At 41.0% G+C, this 19,652-nt stretch overlaps 1 protein-coding gene across 1 annotated transcript in view; it reads right to left on the reverse strand.

Annotated features, from left to right (window-relative positions):
- Window positions 1–698: 698 nt before the first annotated feature.
- CSNK2A1 (casein kinase 2 alpha 1) overlaps window positions 699–19,652 on the reverse strand; it is a 63,476-nt gene continuing 44,522 nt past the window's right edge. The window contains exons 5-13 of the mRNA XM_003273460.4: window positions 19,358–19,408; window positions 17,838–17,897; window positions 15,861–15,944; window positions 12,410–12,520; window positions 9,979–10,080; window positions 8,877–8,977; window positions 7,635–7,783; window positions 6,578–6,664; window positions 699–3,678 (exon numbers count right to left, since the gene is read on the reverse strand). Coding sequence (XP_003273508.1) covers window positions 3,563–3,678; window positions 6,578–6,664; window positions 7,635–7,783; window positions 8,877–8,977; window positions 9,979–10,080; window positions 12,410–12,520; window positions 15,861–15,944; window positions 17,838–17,897; window positions 19,358–19,408 — 861 coding nt within the window. The 3' untranslated portion in view covers window positions 699–3,562. The remainder of the gene's footprint in view (window positions 3,679–6,577; window positions 6,665–7,634; window positions 7,784–8,876; window positions 8,978–9,978; window positions 10,081–12,409; window positions 12,521–15,860; window positions 15,945–17,837; window positions 17,898–19,357; window positions 19,409–19,652) is intronic.

Consider the following 19,652-nt stretch of genomic DNA (forward strand, 5'->3'; position numbering starts at 1 on the left):
AGGGAAAACGAACCCACAAAAAACAAAACAAAAGGTTTTAATGAGGATTGCATAAGACATGCAAGGTCACCAGGGAGTTTACATGCAAGTGGGGAGACACAAAATAATACAACAAAAGTTCAAGTGTTCTGAGGAAAAAGAAGGGCAAGGGTAAGTGATGACAGTGGGGGAAGTAGGATTCAGGATAAAAAAATTTTAGACTCATCTTTTGAGGAAGGAACTGAGGATGACCTTACTACACAGCCTTTTTAGTTAAGTGTTTCTTTAGGAAAAGGCCCTGGGAAGACAGCCTCTCTACTATGCAAACCCAATTCCAATCTTGGGAGAGAATTTGCTGGTGGGGACAAAATTAGGTTTTTCAAGAGATGCTTAAATGGTCAATTCTAATTATAACCATACTTGTCAAAAGGTGAAGCAAAGATGAAAGTTAAAAACTAAGAAGAAATTAAAATTCCCAAATCTGTCAACCAATCTCTAATTTTCTCTGCTACTTTAGGACTATAGTAATTAGCCATAACCTGAGGATCTACTTTACAAAATATATTCCTCTGACAGTCCCACTCTTAACAATTTAATCTATCTTATGTAAGTTGGACAGGCATTTCAAGTATAAGAAACAGAATTCAAAACGTGAAAACTGAGCCATCTATCACACACGGTGTCGGTTGGAGAAGCATATTGCTCAGGCTGCAGGGACATTTCATTTATTTAAATGTTTTTATTAAAAAAAATTAAAGACCTTCATGGCACAACTTCTTCCCAGCACAGTTATGTTTTAGTTATACCAATTACAATACAATTACAACCAATAAATCAAGGTGGGGAGGGTCTTCTGGCTTCAAACTTAAAAAAAAAGCAGAGGAAGAGGGGAGGGACCACTTCAAACAAAGTTTAAAAATACTTTAAAAAAATCTTTCAGAGTAACTGCCAACATAACTTTTTATGTTGGCCATTCCATTTCCTGCCATCTAAGCAATGCAGACCCAGGTAGTGCTGAGGAATAAAGTGTCCCAATACAAGGTATACAGATGAGGTAATTTACAACAACACATAAGTTGTTACTCTGTAAACCCTTGCCTCCCCCCAACCCCCCACCCAATTGGGTCTTTTTTTTTTCTTTCTCTCCATGCTTCTGCAGTGACTCTAAGTAGCATTTTTAAAAACTTCTATTTATTTTAAAAGGCTCTTGGATGGCACCTCAGAGTCCTCTGCATTCACCTTCGGTTTCTTCCAAGGTCTGACGGGTGTAAGGAGGTCCAGCTGTCTGCAGCTCTCTGCATCAGCCTAAGCTACACCTAAATTTCCGAGCTACAAGGATAGGGTATGAAGTCTTGATTTACAACCCTCTCCCCACCTCAAAAGAAAGAACTCATTAGTTATAAGTGTCCTGTTCAAATCACAATCCAGTGCAAACATAATCACAAATTGCATCTCTGGCACATCTGGTGCTTTTAGCTTCTGCACAAATTCAACATGGTAACCCTCACAGCATTCTAGGGCATAAAAGGGTCAAGTACAATAAATATCCACTGTAAGTGGTCATAAGGAAGAAAATCACCCTGCCACACAGTCAGAATGTTTTCCCTTCAGCTCTATCGTTGAGAAGCGCTATAAAAGGAGGCTTTAGTGTCCTCTAAAGTTTACCATTATATTCACTAAAGCCACCACCTTGATAAAGTTACTAAAGCCAAGATGGGTTACAAAGTTAGATAAGTTCATTAAATTCAACTCCCCAAACAATTACGTTTACCTATGATGCCTAGGCGAGAAAGGCCTGTGAATCTATAAAGGTAGGAGAATGGGGAACTAAGATTTTAGGCCTTAAAATATGTTGGAAGAATTTTTCCTAGTTCCCACAAGCAGCTACTGTAATGAAATGACAGGAGAAAATACAGAGCTGATGGTTTTGCTATTGTGCTTAAAAAACTAGGCTTCCTCAGTGAAGCACCTGATAAACTTAGGTGGTTGGATTGCAGTGGAAAGTCCACTTTACACACACACACAAACACACAAAAACTGGCGACTTTTTCCATCCCCAATCCCTGCACTGCTGAGACACAAAATGAGTTTTATGGCAAAGGATCCTTAATCCCCAGAGACGCTTTGGCTTGTGGTGCTTTTTTTTAAGGCCTCTCTGCCCTGCCCGGTACCATGGGTCGAACAAGGGGTGTATAAAAATGGGGGCCTTGGGAAGCCTCCACGGTACAGGGCTGCAGGCCCCTCAGATGTGAACATGAGACACCCACCCAGCAAGACCTTTACACAGGGAACTTAAATCTAACCTTGATAAATAAAACCAAACGTTTATTTACACCAAAGAATTCCAACACTGGATCTTTCACATATGAAGGACAAAGTATTATATATATACACACAGCAAGGGGTGGCAGGGCTGTAACAAGAGAGTTTATAGTTTTCCCACAATTACAGGTCTACCATTTCAGCTTCAATGGAGATAGTGGCTCTGCTCCTACCTCTCAAGATACATTTACAAGACTGAGGAGCAGGTCTTCTCACTGGATGGCATGTGAGGGAAGGGGAAGGTCGGAGGAAAAGAAGGTAGAAAGCTTAAAATGGAACTCAGTGTGGCCACATCTCCCATTAGCTCTAGCATGAAACCTGTACAGACAATGTTTGTTTCTTTTGCCAAAAGCAGTAAGTTATGCCCAGTAACTAAATGAATTCAAAACGGCCAAGACAAAGAAAACCGAGAAAGATTTTGCCTTTCCCCTCCTACCAGCTATAGAGCACAGCATGTTGGGAGATGAACAGGGAAAAGGCCAAGGTAAGGAGCCTGGGAGGGAAGGTATCAACATTTTCAACTGAACTAAAACTAAAATTATAAATGAGTTGGATTTAGGGTTAGGTCAGTAAGACATGATTCTTAATGAACAGAAGTTTTTAGTATCTGTCTGCATTTTGGGTAGATTTTCAACATCTCGATGTAACTAAGACACACTTCCACAAGAGCCACTAGGATAACCCCACTGAAGCGCTTATGGAGTAAAGTGATGTAAGTGACCAGCAGGCAGTCCACTGCTCCTACAGATTGGGTCCTCCCTTCCTTCTTTCCTTCCTGCCTTTCTTCCTGCCTCCCCTGAGAAGCTACATTTTTGTAATCTCTGGAGAAGAGCACGAGATACCAACCCCCTAAAGTGTGGGACGGTGGAGGAACAATGGTGGGAATGGGAAGAAATCTCCACCTAAATGCAGCAGCCGGGATTGAGGCTGGTTTATCTTTGTTCTTTTGTGATGAGGAACTAAATTTGGGAGGGGAGAAAAAAAAATTTGTCCATGAAATATTCCACCTGCAGGTAATTTTTCAGGGAATCCCCTGAGTTATGAAAAGTTCGAGTTAAAAAAAAAAAAAAAGAAAAAAGAAAAAAGAAAATCAGCCTATTATAATTTTTTTTTTTATGACTGAACTACTATAAATCCACAAGCAACGGTTCAGACACGGTGCTTCTGAAGTGTTTCACCCCTCCCCGCCAGGCGCAAGCTGCATCAAGGAGGGGGTGGACTCCCCCACCTCTGCTCAGGCATCAGGAGACAGATAGGGCCGTTACTGCTGAGCGCCAGCGGCAGCTGGAACAGGCATCCCAAGGGGGTTGGCAGCAGCAATCACTGGTGAGCCTGCCAGAGGTCCAAGGGGTGAAGGGGTTGGCACTGAAGAAATCCCTGAAAGAAAAGAGCTGTCAGTGAGCCAAAGACACCAACCATGGCAATCTTACCACTTTCTCATAGCAGAATCTCTTAGCCGGATTTTTACATATACTTCAAGTCTGATCTTCACAAATTCAAGTTAAAGTGGCAAGTCCTTATCAATTTAAGAGACAGGTAAAGAAATCTAGGCTTGGACAATTTAAGGAGTTTGTCCAAAGTACACGATTAGCAAGTGGCAACCATGGTTGGATTCTAACCCAGGCCTGTCTAGGGCAGAGATGTCCACCCTGGTGACCAGTAGCCAACCACATGTGGCTGCTGAGCACTTGAAATATGGCTAGTGCAACTGAGGAACTACATTTTAAATTTTATTCAATTGTAATTAAATAGCCTCACGTGGCTAGTCACTACCATACTGAACAGCACAGGACTGCAGTCAAAGCTCATGTGTTCTTACACCATGCTGTCTTGATAGCTGGCAGCTTTCAAAATTATTGAAAGTCAATTTGAATGGGGAAACAGCACTTTCTAAGATAAAATTTGTGTTTTGGAATTTATTTCCATTTGATTTCTTCCACCTCTCTAATCATGTTTTTGTGTGTGTGTGTGTGTGTACACACAGGTAATACATTCACATGGTTCAAAATACAAAAAGTTCAAAAAAGTATACAAAGGCCAGGTGTCTCACGCCTGTAATGCCAGCACTTTGGGAGGCCAAGGTGGGCGGATCACCTGAGGTCAGGAGTTCAAGACCAGCCTGGCCAACATGGTGAAACCCCATCTCTACTAAAAATACAAAAATTATCTGGGCGTGATGGCAGGTGCCTGTAGTCCCAGCTACCTGGGAGGTTGAGGTGTGAGAATCACTTGAACCTGGGAGGCGGAAGCTGCAGAGGCTGAGATTGTGCCACTGCACTCCAGCCTTGGCCACAGAGCAAGATCTTGGCTCAAAAAAAAAAAAAAAAAAAAAAGAGAACATTATTATATACTCTTCTCCACTCCTGCTCTAATAACGTATGAGAACGTTATTATATATTCTTCTCCACTCCTGCTCTTAGACATGGGCTCTGCATCTCACTTTTGTTTTGAGACAGTCTCACTCTCACCCAGGCTGGAGGGCAACGGTGTGATTTTGGCTCACTGCAACCTCTGCCTCCCCGTTCAAGCGATTATCTTTATTTTTTATTTATTTATTTATTTATTTTTGATTTTTTGAGACGGAGTCTCGCTCTCTCACCCAGGCTGGAGTGCAGTGGCGCGATCTCAGCTCACTGCAAGCTCCGCCTCCCGGGTTCACGCCATTCTCCTGCCTCAGCCTCTCCAAGTAGCTGGGACTACAGGCGCCCGCCACCACGCCCAGCTAATTTTTTGTATTTTTAGTAGAGATGGGGTTTCACCGTGGTCTCGATCTCCTTACCTCGTGATCCACCCGCCTCGGCCTCCCAAAGCGCTGGGATTACAAGCGTGAACCACCGCGCCCGGCCTCAAGCGATTATCTTGCCTTAGCCTCCAAGTAGCTGGGATTAAAGGCGCCCACCACCATGCCCAGCTAATTTTTTGTATTTCCAGTAGAGATGGGGTTTCGCCATGCTGGCCAGGCTGGTCTCAAACTCCTGACCTCAAGTGATCCACCTGCCTCAGCCTCCCAAAGTGCTGGGATTACAGGCATGAGCCACTGCACCTGGCCCTGCATCTTGCGTTTTAAATTTCACATTATTATATTGGAGTTGGAGATCTAACAGAACATGAAACTCTTATTCATTCTTTTCTCTGGCTGCATCACATTCCATTAAATGGATATACCATAACTGATTTAACCAGTTTACTACTGATAGCTATTCTCAATGTTTTGTTATTACAAATAAGGCTACAAGTAAGTTTGGATATACATTACTCTGTACAGAGGTAGGATACTCAAGGGATAAATTCTAGAAGGGAGCTAGTTTTTTTCTTAAAAAAGGGGAGGGCAACAGCAATTATTTGAGGGTATGTAAGTAAATGCCTTCACTACCAGATGTGCACTCACTTGGATGTTGCCTACATGTATAATTATTTATTTATTTATTTATTTTTTGAGACGGAGTTTTGCTCTGTCGCCCAGGCTGGAGTGCAGTGGCGTGATCTCAGCTCACTGCAAGCTCCACCTCCCAGGTTCCCGCCATTCTCCTGCCTCAGCCTCCTGAGTAGCTGGGACTACAGGTGCCCGCCACCACGCCTGGCTAATTTTTTTTTTTGTATTTTTTTAGTAGAGATGGGGTTTCACCTTGTTAGCCAGGATGGTCTCAATCTCCTGACCTCGTGATCCGCCCACCTCGGCCTCCCAAAGTGCTGGAATTACAGGCATGAGCCACCGCACCTGGCCGCCTACATGTATAATTCTTATGCTATGTGCCTGTAGTTCCTTTGGAATAACTGGGTACTCTAAAAAATTCACTACACATCACAATGATTCAGTAATGAAAAACCATTTTACTTATGTTTTTACAACTGATAGGCACTCTATAGTTGCTCTGGCAAATGTCACAGAACTGTCCTTGTACACATACACACCTATGTATAAACCCCACCTGTATACCCCATTTCTTAACATTGTTTCTAAGGGCCATGTAACTACTGTCATTTCAAACTACAAGATGAAATGGTGTATTTTTCCTTTTCATGGCTTGGCACTTTCAAGCCCCTATGCCAGAAATTTTCAGCCAGGAATGCTGGGATTCTAGCCTATAAGGGGACACCACACTCAACACAGTATCACTAAAGTATACCAAGTGTCAAGCATCCTGAAACCTGGTTAAAAAAAAGTCGTAAGGCCACCAGTACAGAGAAGAGAAGGTACACAAGAAATCAGACCACAAAGCTAAGAACAGTAATTGACTTTCACATTTTTTTAAAGAAAATTTACCAATGAACTGACCTGACATCATATTGGCGCTGCTGACAGGCGTACTGCCCCCTGGCATGCTAGATGAACCCATTCGAGCCTGGTCCTTCACAACAGTGTCTAGAAAAGAGACAAAAAGGCTAGGTTCTGTTTTGCTTGAAAGATTAAACTAATGGTCTGGAAGCCTGAAAGCAGCCAGCTTCATTCAGCGATTTATTTATACTCTACATTATTCCCCAAAGAACTTAAGGTGGCAATTGCCTTCACCATGAATTAGACAAGTGGTAAAAAACAGAAATAGCTTTCCTATCAAACTGTGGTAAAAGCTAACCTTTCAATCAAATGGTAGAAATATGAAGTAATTATTTATAGTAGAGCTAATTTAATGAAGCTGGTCCTGTTGAGGTTTAATGGAGACAAGACACTATAACTCAGCAAAGACGGTAATATATTACCAGTGTGTCCACAGCCCAGTACCAAGTAGGCCAAAGCTATAGGTCCATGTAGGTTAGGCCTATGACCACATTCTCTATCCCAATCAGCCTATCTGTCTGCTTCAGGTACAGGAGATTGGGCAAAAGTATAAATGATTCAGTACAAAACCATCACATTATCACCGAAGGAAAAATGTAATGTTGCAGCTAACATCACAGTGAGGACGGGGTGGGTCTAAGTGGTATTTTCACTTAGGATGGCACAGGTGGCTATACTCACAAATCTAAGTCAAGGTGTTCATACAATTTTAAGATTTGTAAGCCTCATTAGCTCTTTCCAATGAATGATTACTAGAGACAGGAAAGATACAGGGCTGTGTATTCTAATTCAACCATTCCAGACTGAGGCACTGAGAAGTGTCATCCTCACAGTATGAAAGTTTATTTAGGAATGCTCTTGTGTCATGTATTCTGTTACAGAAGAATTCTTCCAATAATTCTGCAATGTAGTTGCCATCACTATCCCCACTGGAAGAATCTGAGGCTCAGTGTGGGTGAATTAACTTTGCAGCAAGCTGACAGGAGCTGGGATTACGACTCTGTTCTATAGGACTCTGCGTCTGCACAAACTCTGTGGGCTAGATATCTAGACTCACAGAAATAGGGGTGCTCCATGGCCTCTCTTGCAGTAAGCCGTGACTGGTGGTCATATCGCAGCAGTTTGTCTAGGAAATCCAAGGCCTCAGGGCTGACAAGGTGCTGATTTTCACTGTGGACAAAGCGTTCCCATCGCTTTCGAGAGTGTCTGCAGGACCAAAAGAGGGAATGAGAAATGGGCCACGTAGGCACAGAAGCCCAACATTTCATTCCTACATTTTTCTTAGTGGCTAATAGCCCAGACAAAAGCAAAGAGGGATCCAAACTCAAGAGAGTAGTCTTCCACCACTCTGCCACTGAGTGGGACATTAAAGCTAACTGGAGACAGGAAACAACATAGCTAGAGTAAAAAAAGACATCTGAGTCCTCTCAATTTTAAGAAACGTAATTCAGGTTACTTGACAGGACGTGACTGCTTTTGTGTAGCAAGGAGGGTCAGGTGGCTGGGCTCACCAGGCCTATTTCCCATCCCCACACATATTCCTGGCATCTCTGCCACTTGGCCAGCAAAAGCCTTTGCATCAGGAAAGTCCATCTCCCTCCTGTTAAGTGGTTAAGTGTATAAGTACTATATCTAGTCACTACTGTTAAGAGTCGGTTGTCTGCATATAGCCTTTTTTTTTTTTTCTGAGACAGGGTTTCAGACTGGAGTGCAGCCACATGTTCATAGCTCTCTGTAGCATTCCCTCCTGGGCTCAAGGGAAGCTCCTGCCTCAGCTTCCTAGTAGTCTGGACTACTGCCACACATCACCATGCATGGAGTCGAGGTTCTCATTATGTTGTCCAGGCTGGTCTCCAACTCCTGGGCTCAAGTGATCCTCCTAAAGTTCTGGGATTACAGATATAAGCCACCGTGCCCAGCCTGCACATCAGTCTTAAAGCATGCATTTTCTACTTCAATTTCTTTCTCCTGGAGAGAGGTTTTTCACTTAAAGAAGCAAGGCAAATTTTGATTTTTGCCTCAACTGTAACGCTTCTACTAGAATCTATACTTCATTCATTTTGTAGGAATCCTCTAGCTATAACCCCTCCATCAAACTCCTGTGAGTTAATTTGAATAAAGGGCCATTCAATCCAATGCCTTTATCAGAGGCCTGCTCAATGCAGCATCCTGTGGCACTGGACCACTGACATCCTGACAGTGTTGGCAAAGAGAACATAACTGTTTTGAAGATCCTAAGTACCAGTTCACTCTCAAAGTGCTTAAGCCACAGATGCACATATTGTGTTTCATGACTTACCTGCCCAAGATATCATTGAAACGTGGATCTAATTCAATGTTGTATTTGTCAATATAGTCATATAAATCTTCTGTTCCCAGAACCTTGGCTATCCTCACCAACTAGTATTAAAGAAAGACAAAAACCCATACCACAAGCATATTATATTAACAAATCAACAATTAACAATGATTGAATTTACATAAATGGGTCATCATGTCTATAGGTATGAATGCTACCTCCTAACAGTTTAGACTTCAACTCAATGTGATAGTGTTAGAAAAAGCAAACTACTTTAAAAACTGGTTTCTTCCTCTTGAAATGTCACCCTGGTGAACTCTTATTTTTCTCCCCTCAAAACCCAATTGAAGATGTCACTTCTTTTGGGAAGTTCCCACTGCACACTCAAACTACTCACCACTACTGCCTTTTGTGCCTTGTCCACACTTCTACTCTGAAGTTATGACTGTAATCTATTTTGTTGTCTGTTTGACTCCCTTACAAGATCAACTATGAACTATCTGAGGGAAGAACTATTCTTTCTTTTTTCTGTATTCCTCAGTACTGCATGACACTTGATACAGAGTTATTGACTTTAATGGAATTCAGGTTGTATTCTTTGACTCATTAAAATTGGACATGGTGCTCAAAGGGAACAAGGCAATGGTACCTTCCACAAGGTCCTAGAATCATTCCAGGTTCTTGTGAATGAAAGAGCCCTTTGCTCTTCAAGGGGGAAGTGGAGTTAGTTTAAGAAACATCTATAACTCAACCCATATAAAGAGACAAAAGGATCACAAGAAATACCACATATGGGCTAACATACTGGAGAAAACACCATATTGGAGAATAAGGTTTTATTAGGGGAATTCTAAGGTAATGTCCTATTTTAAAAATCTGGATGACAATTTATATGTATTCTTCACAATAAAACAAGCAATGCAAATGACAAAGACTAGGGGGGAAAGTCTGATTTCAAAAGGCTAAGCTGGTAGCTCCCAAAACATCAATCTAAGGATCAATATCAGGGTGGCTGAACAAACAGTGAACTGAAAATTATAGGCAGTTCTGGCTATCATTGCATTAGACCAGTAAATTTTTCAATGGGTATAACATGTATTACCTGATCATAATTGTCATGTCCATGGAAAAATGGCTCCTTCCGAAAGATCATACTTGCCAGCATACAACCCAAACTCCACATATCCAAACTATAATCATACATCTGCATAAAAGTTAATCACTGTTATTATCTGTGAATCCTCAGGCTTGTCACTTCAAAATAAAAAATTAATTTTTAAAATAAAAAAAAATCACGCCACTGACTCAAAATCAAAACACTAATAACATCTTCATATATTTCTTTTTAGTCTTTTCTTTCTTTTTTTTTTGGAAACAGAGTCTCACTCTGCTGCCCATGCTGGAGTGCAGTGGCGCAATCTTGGCTCACCACAACCTCCGCCTACCAGGTTCAAGCAATTCTCCTGCCTCAGCCTCCTGACTAGCTGGGACTACAGGCGCGTGCCACCATGCCTGGCTAATTTTGTATTTTTAGTAGAGATGGGGTTTCACCATGTTGGCCAGGCTGGTCTCAAACTCCTGACCTCATGATCCGCTCGCCTCAGGTTCCCAAAGTGCTAGGATTACAGGCATGAGCCACCGTGCCTGGCTAGTCTTTTCTTTTATGTATCTTTCACTCGGTTTTAAAACAATTTTTACTTTTTTTTTTTTGAGACACAGTCTTGCTCGGTCGCCCAGGCTGCAGGGGTGTGATCTCGGCTCATTGCAACCTCAGCTTCCCAGGTTCAAGCAATTCTCTGCCTCAGCCTCCTGAGTAGCTGGGATTACAAGCGCCCACCACCACGCTTGGCTAATTTTTTTGTATTTTTAGTAGAGACAGGGTTTCACCATCTTGGCCAGGCTGGTCTTGAACTCCTCACCTTGTGATCCACTTTGCCTGGCTCTTTTTTTTTTTTTTTTTTTTTTTTTAAAGACAAAGGGTCTTTGCTCTGTTGCCCAGGCTGGAGTGTAGTGGCGTGATCATAGCTCACTGCAGCCTCCAACTCCTGGGCTTAGGCCTCCTGAGTAGGTAGGATTACAGGCATACACCACTATGCTCAGCTAATATACATACTATTTTGAATTGTTTTCTTCACTTACACACACACAAAAAAACCTCCAAATTGTTAACCCATGGAGACCATCTAATGTGTATCATTAGTATTTTATTACATAAATGTTTTAGAATTCAATCTTTAATTTTCCTATAATAGGACAGTGTTCTGTTTTTCACAATTACTATTAGTAATACTGTAAAAACTATTTTTATGCATAAAATGCTTTTTGAACTCAGGGCTATAGCTTTTAGACCCCAAGAAAGAAATTCCTACAAGAACAAAGAGTCTGAAACTTTTAAAATCAACTAATAACCTGGAAAGACTGGGCATAAAAGATACTCCCAAGAAAACTTTAGATTTTTAAACACTTGGCAAATCTATTATTAATTTGGTTCCTTTCTCCTTTTTCTGTGAGGAGAAAGAAGGCTTTTGGGGGGAGCTGGGGAGAAGACCTTTTTATTTAGTATACAATTCAGAAGAACAAGAAAACATTCTTGAATTTACTCTGAAGATTGGTTAAGCTTAGTTACAGGATGGGCATGGTGGCTCATGCCTGTCATCTCAGCACTTTGGGGAGCCAAGGTGGGAGGATGGGTTGTGCCCAGGAGTTTGAGATCAGCCTGGGCAACACAGTGAGACTTTCTCTCTACACACAAAAAAATTAAAAATTAGCTGGGTGTGGTAGTGCACGCCTGTAGTCCCAGCTACTCAGGAGGCTAAGCTGGGAGGATCACTTGAGCCCAGAAGTTCGGGGCTGCAGTCAGCTATGATCATGGCATTGCACTCCAGCCTGGGCAACAGAGCAAAACCCTGCCTCAAAAGACAAACAAAAAGCTGGGCGTGGTGGCTCATGCCTGTAATCCCAGCACTTTGGGAGGCCAGTGAGGGTGGATCAAGAGGTCAGGAGATCGAGACCATCCTGGCTAACACAGTGAAACCCAGTCTCTACTAAAAATACAAGAAAAATTAGCTGGGGTGGTGGTGGGCACCTGTAGTCCCAGCTACTTCGGAGGCTGAGGCAGGAGAAAGGCATGAACCTAGGAGGCGGAGCTTGCAGTGAGCCGAGATCATGCCACTGCACTGCAGCCTGGGTGACAGAGTGAGACTCCGTCTCAAAAACAAAAATAAAACAGCTTACAATTCTCAAAACAGTTCTGGAACTGCTGATTATAGAACATATCTTTGGCTACTTTCCCTCAAGTTAGGATCAAATGCAAACCTATTCATATTCTACTGACATTATGACAATAAAAGTGATGTAAGTCATGGTACATGAATTAAGGTGATTTATATTTTACATTTCATATAAAAAGGACAGCTGTGAATGTGCATTAAGTGGCCTACCTAAATGCACAAAATGATACTTTTTTTTTTTTTTGGTAAATTATGTGCAAAATAAACACAGGACCAAAATTGTGCCTGCCCTTCTCTTCTCACCTGATAGTCTACAAGTAGCTCAGGACCTTTGAAGTATCGGGAAGCAACTCGGACATTATATTCTTGGCCAGGATGATAAAACTCAGCCAAACCCCAGTCTATTAGTCGTAGCTGAAAAAGAATAAATCATGAGCAATTTTATCTTTCTCTAAGCTACCCCCATTGTGCCATTAGCATACTCTTCATAAAATATACCAGACACGTCTCTCTACTGAAACCGCTTCACTGACTACTTATAGCCTTTAGGATGAAAATAAGACTTCTTAGTTTGACATACCACTTTCTCCATGATTTTGTTCCTGAAAGACACAATCTCATTTGTGCTTTTACAAATGTCTTAAACTGCTCAATGACTAAAATGTCCCAACTACCCAGCCTATAATCCTATTGGTAAGCATTTCCTTAACTTTTGGGATATTTAAGTCAGCTTCTCAATGAAGTCTGATCATTGCCTTCAGCCCCCTGAATTTTAGATATATTTCCTTAACAGAACCTGAACTCTTTATGTTTTCTACCTTTCTTTTTCAATATGGACGACAAACTCCTTGGGGGTAGGGACTGTTTTATTCACCTTTGTAATTTTCAGAATTCAACATAATGCCTGGTATACAGGAGAAAAATGAATAAATATTTGCTGGATAGATGAAATAATAGAAAAGTCATACAACACAGCTTTTTACCAAAATGCGTCCTAAACATGGAAAAAGGGGTAAGAGGCAAGCTTATCTGCCCACTGTGCATAGCATGACCACGATCTGAAGTGCCAGCAGTAGGCCCTGAGGAATAACATCGGACTGCTCTGGCACTAAGTTTACTGCCTATATCTCAAAACTAAACCTTTGATTACTCCCTGCAAAACCACCTCCACTCATAGTCCCCCGCTGCTCAGTTAAAGGTGATACTCATCCTGTCATACAAGCCAAAACTTAAGATTCACCCTGGATTCTTGTTTCCCTCAAACCTCACATTTAATCTGTCAAAAAATTCTGAAGGTTCTATCATATTCTGACCATTATCATGACCTCCACTGCCACTGCCCCGATCCAAGCCACCACCACCTCTTGTTTGATATACTGCCATAGCCCCTTCTCCTAACTGGTCTCACTGCTTTCACTCTTGCCCTCTAGTCTAAACAGTTTAATAAATACTAAATAGTTTAATAGTTATTTAAAAAATAATTAAATATTTAAAAATAAACAGCTTTTTAAAAGGATTGTTCAGGTTGCTATGGAGAGATTATAGATTCATAGGAAATTGCAAAAGTAGTAGAGATTCTCTGCACCCTTTACCCAGTTTCCCCTAATAGTAACATCTTACGTAACTACAGTACAATATCAAAATCAAGAAACTGACATTGGCACAATTCAGAAAGATCTTATTCAGGTTTCACCAGTTTTACATGAACGCCTGTGTTTGTGTGTGTGTTTCTGTGCAATTTTATCACATATGTAAGTTCATATGATCTCCTCAACAAGATATAGAACTATTCCATCACCACACACATGTCCTGTGTGTTAGCCCAACACCTGGCAACCCCTCTGCTCTTTATCTCTATCATTTTGAGAATGCTACAAAAATGGAGTCATTGGCATATAACTTGTTTTTGACTGCCTTTTTTCACTAAGCATGAGATCCATCCAAGTTGTTGCATGTATCATACTTCTTTCCTTTTTATTGCTGAGAAATACTACTTCATAATAATATTATATGGTATGGATATGCCAGTTTGTTTAACCATTCCCTCATTGAAGGGCACTTTTCCCCATTTTTTTTTTTTTGAGATGCAGTCTTGCTCTGTCACCCAGGCTGGAGCACAGTGGCACGATCTCGGCTCACTGCAACCTCTGCCTCCGGGGTTCAAGCAATTCTCCTGCCTCAGCCACCTGAGTAGCTGGGATTACAGGTGCATGCCACCACGCCCGGCGAATTTTTGTATTTTTTAAGTAGAGACGGGGTTTCACCATGTTGGCCAGGCTGGTCTTGAACTCCTGAACTTGTCATCTGCCTGCCCTGGCCTCCCAAAATGATTACAGGTGTGAGCCACCGCACCCAGCTTTTTCCCCCAATTGTAAGCTATTACAAATATAGTTGCATTCATATATAGGCTTTTGTGTGGACCTAAGATTTTGTTGCTCTGAGATAAATGCCGCTGCAGGATTGTATGGTAAGCATATGTTATCTTTTCAAGAAACCAATCAACTATAAAACAATAGTTAAGCATTTTCCAAAATGCCAAACTTTGCATTCCTACCAGCAATGTACGAGAGATCAAGTTTCTTCACATTTTTGCCAGCACTTGGTACCATCACTATTTTTTATTTTAGCTGTTCTAATAGATGTGTAGTTAACTTTTAAATTTCAAGTGAGAACATGCTAAAGCTTAGAATATGCAAAAGCTCTCTATCTTCAGAGAAAAGGTCTCACAATGACCAATAAGGTTTTACACGATTTGGTTTTACCTCTTTGATCTCATTTCCTTCTTCTTTCCCCGCATTCATTCTGTCCCAGCTTTATCCTTGCTGCTCTTCCAATATGCCAAACATATCCTTACCTGAAGGGCTTTTGTACTTGCTATTTACTCTGCCCTGGGACATGTTTCTTCATAAGACTGCATGGCTGGGCCCCTTCCAGTGCTCTCTAAAATGTCACCTTTCCAATGAAACCTTCCCTTATAACTGGTTTAAAACTGCAAATACCCTCTTGCCATTCCCTATTCTTGTTTTTTCTTCTACATCAAAATAACTTTCTATCCCACCAGCCTCCCTAAATGTAGCTCCTAAAAGACAAGCATTTATTGTATGTTTAGTTCACTTATATATCCCTAGCCCCTAGAATGGTGCCTTTGACATAGCATGTGTCTAAAAAAAATTTAGTTGCATAAATAAATCACCTACCTCCCCAAAGACCGCAACAGATAAGTCATCATAGCTTGGTCACCTTAAAAAACTGAAATGCTAAAGCATGTGGCCATTACAGCTCTCATGTAAAAGCATTTGCAGACAATAGGGCCCTCACGACATCCAATAAACAGAAGTAGCATTTTCTGTATATTTCATCCACTTAACTGTGCACATTTAATTCTCATGAATACCTAGTCGCCTGCAGGGCAATTATTACCCACACTGTACAGGTAAGAAAAAGAAGGCAAATGGAGAGAAGGTAGTTTCTCAGGAAACTAGTTATTCAATAAATAAGACTAGAAGCCACGTTTCTGGGCTTAGAAGATGAACATTTTGCCCACTATACTAATGTTTCCTTCTTGGTAATATTCTTAGGAATATAAATAATGGTTCAAACATGTTAATTTGTAAATTCGTACACTGATTCACCAAGTATTTCTTAAGTGCCGAATAGGTACTAGGGTCTGTGACAATACAAGGGATAAAGTGTTGAAGATGGGCAATTAACTATATCACGTAGATAAATAACACTTGTCAGTCTATCACTTTACCTTTCTGTGCTCATGATCAATCATGACATTATGGGGCTTGACATCTCTGTGCATAATTCCCATGCTGTGACAATAATCCAGGGCCTGTGGGAGGAACAGGTCAGAAAGGAGTTAGCCTGAATTTACTTTTCCCTTCATGTAAATTTTCCTTTTAGCCTCACAATACCCCTGGGATTCAAGCTGAGGACACAGTCACTTCCACAGCAATGCTTCAGAGACTTGTTCATGATCTCATAGTCAAGCAAACTCAGCTCTCTGAGCTTAGAGATCTTTTTCTGACATAGTTGTTTCAACATGTTTTCTGTCCTAAAAGACCCAAAGTATACCCAAATTGCACCACTTCAAATTTTTCTGTCTTGTCCAGATCCTAGATTATTTTCACAGACCCCTCAAAGAAAGAAAACAGATCTTTAATATAAACCTCTTATTCAAAGAACAGTAATTCTTTAGCAATTAAGAGTCTGTAACAGAGGCTGGCAAACCACAGGCCAAATTTGGCCTGATGTCTGCTTTTGTAAATAATGTTTTATTGGAACATAGCCATGCCTATTTGTTTGTATATTGTCTATGGTTGCTCTTGTGCTACAACAGCAGAGGTGAATAATGTGACGAACACTACATGGCCCACAAAGCCTAAAATATTTACTATTTGGCCCTTTAAAGAAGTTTGCCAATGCCTGATTTAGGTCATCAAATCCAATCTGAAATGTTTCCAACCTCAAACTAAAGGGAACTGAGTAGTATAATCTTTGGGGTTTGTTAATCCCAGCCTTTCAGTCAACTGATATCGTTGGCCAAACTCTTGTCCTTCCTGAAGGGCAACTTGGGTTCCTACAGTTCCCAGGGCTGGGCAATCATATCTGTAACTTTCTAAAGCCTTGCTTGCCACAAACTGCATGAGCCAATGGAAAGATCAAGTATCTCTGCTGGCACAATCTCCTCAGGGGACTTCTAAGGCTCCAACAGCAGGCTTTATGTCAACTCTTGTTTAGTAAGAAACCTTAGCCAACTTTAGCAATTCTCTCATCTAGGAAGCTGATCTTGTGACTACTGGGAACAAGATATTTGGTGACCCCACTTTAGAAATGAAAGTAAATTTTCAATTAGCAACCTATAAGCAGAAATTTACACAATCCTTAGGACAATTACGCTTTGAGAACTGAGTTGAAGTTTACTGTTTTATTTGTTGAATCTTAAGAGAAATAAAATATACCAGAAGCTAGCACATCAGGTGTTTTCATGAGTTTTGAAAATTTAATTTTAACTTACGTAGGGGCACACAGAAATTACAAATATTTGTTAAGGGGTCAGTCCCAGCTATCTTACAAATATCCTTTTTCAAATTGTTCTAAATTATACTCCCACTAGACCCCATTCCATAACCCTTAGCACAAGGGTTCTGATACTATTATTTTTATTTATTTATGTATTTAGAGACAGGGTCTTACTCTGTGCTACTGCACTCCAGCCTGTGCGACAATCATAGCTCACTGCTGCCTCAAATTCCTGAGATCCTCCTGTCACAGCCTCCCAAGTAGCTGGAATTACAAGCATAAGCCACCATGCCCAGCTAATTTTTAAATTTTTTGTAGAGAGGGTCTCGCTATGTTGCTCAGGCTGGTCTTGATCTCCTGGCCTCAAGCAATCCTCCTGCCTTGGCCTCCCAAGTAGCTGGGACTTACAGGTGCACACCACCATGCCCAGGTAATTGAAAAATTTTTTTTGTAGAGATGGGGGTCTCACTATGTCACCCAGGCTGGTCTTTTGATCTCCTGGCCTCAAGCAATCCTCCTGCCTCAGCCTTCCAAAGCATTGGGATTACAGGTATGATACTACTAACTTATTAAAAACTTATATAGAGGTCCCTTCTTTTAACATACTTTACAAGGTTAATCTGCTGGCTTTTCTACCATCAACTGACTATTTAACAAAGAGAAGACCAATTTAACAAATATTTAGTATTCAAGGTTTACTTACCTTCAGAATCTCATACATGTAAAATCGAATATCATAGTCTGTTAACGTCTGGTACAATTGCTGTTAAAGACAAATGTTTGAGCCATGAAATAATGCTGACAGAAAGGCATTTTTCACCCTCACTCACAGTAATTCAAACCAAGACTTGGCTCATTTACCGTTGTTCCAAGATCTGTCCATTCACTGCCCTCTATTTCTCCAACATTACATTAACCTTAAAGAGATACTTTGGGTCTTCAACTCTTAAAAGTGAAGAATTACTTGAACATATATTGCGGAAGCTATAATCCACTGTTAGAAACATACTGATCTAGATACGTTAATATGCACTGATACACACCTATAATTTAGTTTGTTCTTCATGTATCTTCAGACCTTCTCAAGAGGCATTTTGGCAAATATACTGCCTCCTTAGTAGGGAACTAACTCATCTTTGGCTTACATAGTTGGCCCTGCAGATCACCAGTGGGTATGCAGATGGCATGATGCCAAACCTGTTGAGTCAATTTAACAAAACTATTCTTGTTCCAATTGGAAAGTAAACTCTGTGAACAACTGTTATTATCCTTTCCAATTCCCATAGAGTTGCAGAATGTTTTTTACATGGACATATCTTCTTTGAGACAGGGTCTCACTCTGTTGCCCAGGCTGGAGTGCCATGCTGCAATCATAACTCACTGCAACCTCAAACTCCTGGGCTCAAGCGATCCTCCTACCTCAGCTTCCCCAGTAGCTAGGACTACAGGCGTAAGCCACCATGCCCAGCCACAGGTACGTCTCTTTAAATGGTTAGCAATGTCTTCTGACAAAGTTTTTCTTCAAATTATCATTCTGACTCTAAAACAGTTCCTCTTCCTTTTTCCCTATCTCTGCAAAAGAATTCACCAATTTATTAATATATAACATTCTGGATACTGGACTGGTGGAAAGGCAAATCAAACATCTTTACCACTTTTACTCCAAAAGAGTAGCTATATTCTTTTGTAAAATTGGAACTGTGTGAATAAATAGGCCACTGGATAGACTGGAATTCTGAGATATCTCTTATAGAGGTTTGTGTTATGGCAGAATCTGACATTATCCTTCCTCGATCCCTGTCTTTTAAGATCTATAGCCCACAGTTTCTGAGGAATCCTAAGAAATAAGCAGTCCCTACTTTTATATGTACAATATATTTCCTCCTGAACACTATTGTTTAAAGCAAATTGCCATATGGCCAGATCCTAAGTGAACATGTGTTGCTGCCTTCATTAGGTTGAACATCAGCAGAAACTGTCAACTAAGTAGTGAGAAGTAAATGTGTTGGTCATTAAAAAGAACATTAAACAAATGGGCAAAATATCAAGATGCAGAAAGTGGGCACTGCTTATATAGGAGTTCTTCTATCTTAAAATTTGCACTGTAAGGATGAAAATCTTTTTAAAAACAAATGCGAAGCAAGCTCTTCTAACAGCATCATCCCCAAAGGCTATGTGGTCTAAAAACCCACTAGCCCGAAAACAGTTGGTTATACATTATACCTTGAAGTCTGTGTTGTTTACGTGTTCAAAAACCAAGGCGGGGGTTCGTGACTAGGGGAAAAGAACAAAAACAAAAACACACATTAGCAATAGCCCTGACAGCTTTAGTGGGGACAATGTTTGCGGATGCTGCATGGTGAAATTTGGTAGTCCTCGCCTCAGTAGTAAGAAACCCTCTATTGCTACAAGCCCTCCCCGCTCTGATCATCACCACACTTAGGTCATTTTTGGGATGGATTTCAAACAGAAGACATGGAGCTGAAGTCTCACCAGGCTCTAGGCAGCCCGACAATGC

Source organism: Nomascus leucogenys, chromosome 13 (genome assembly GCF_006542625.1).
Source record: "Nomascus leucogenys isolate Asia chromosome 13, Asia_NLE_v1, whole genome shotgun sequence".
In the NCBI taxonomy this organism is placed as follows: domain Eukaryota; kingdom Metazoa; phylum Chordata; class Mammalia; order Primates; family Hylobatidae; genus Nomascus; species Nomascus leucogenys.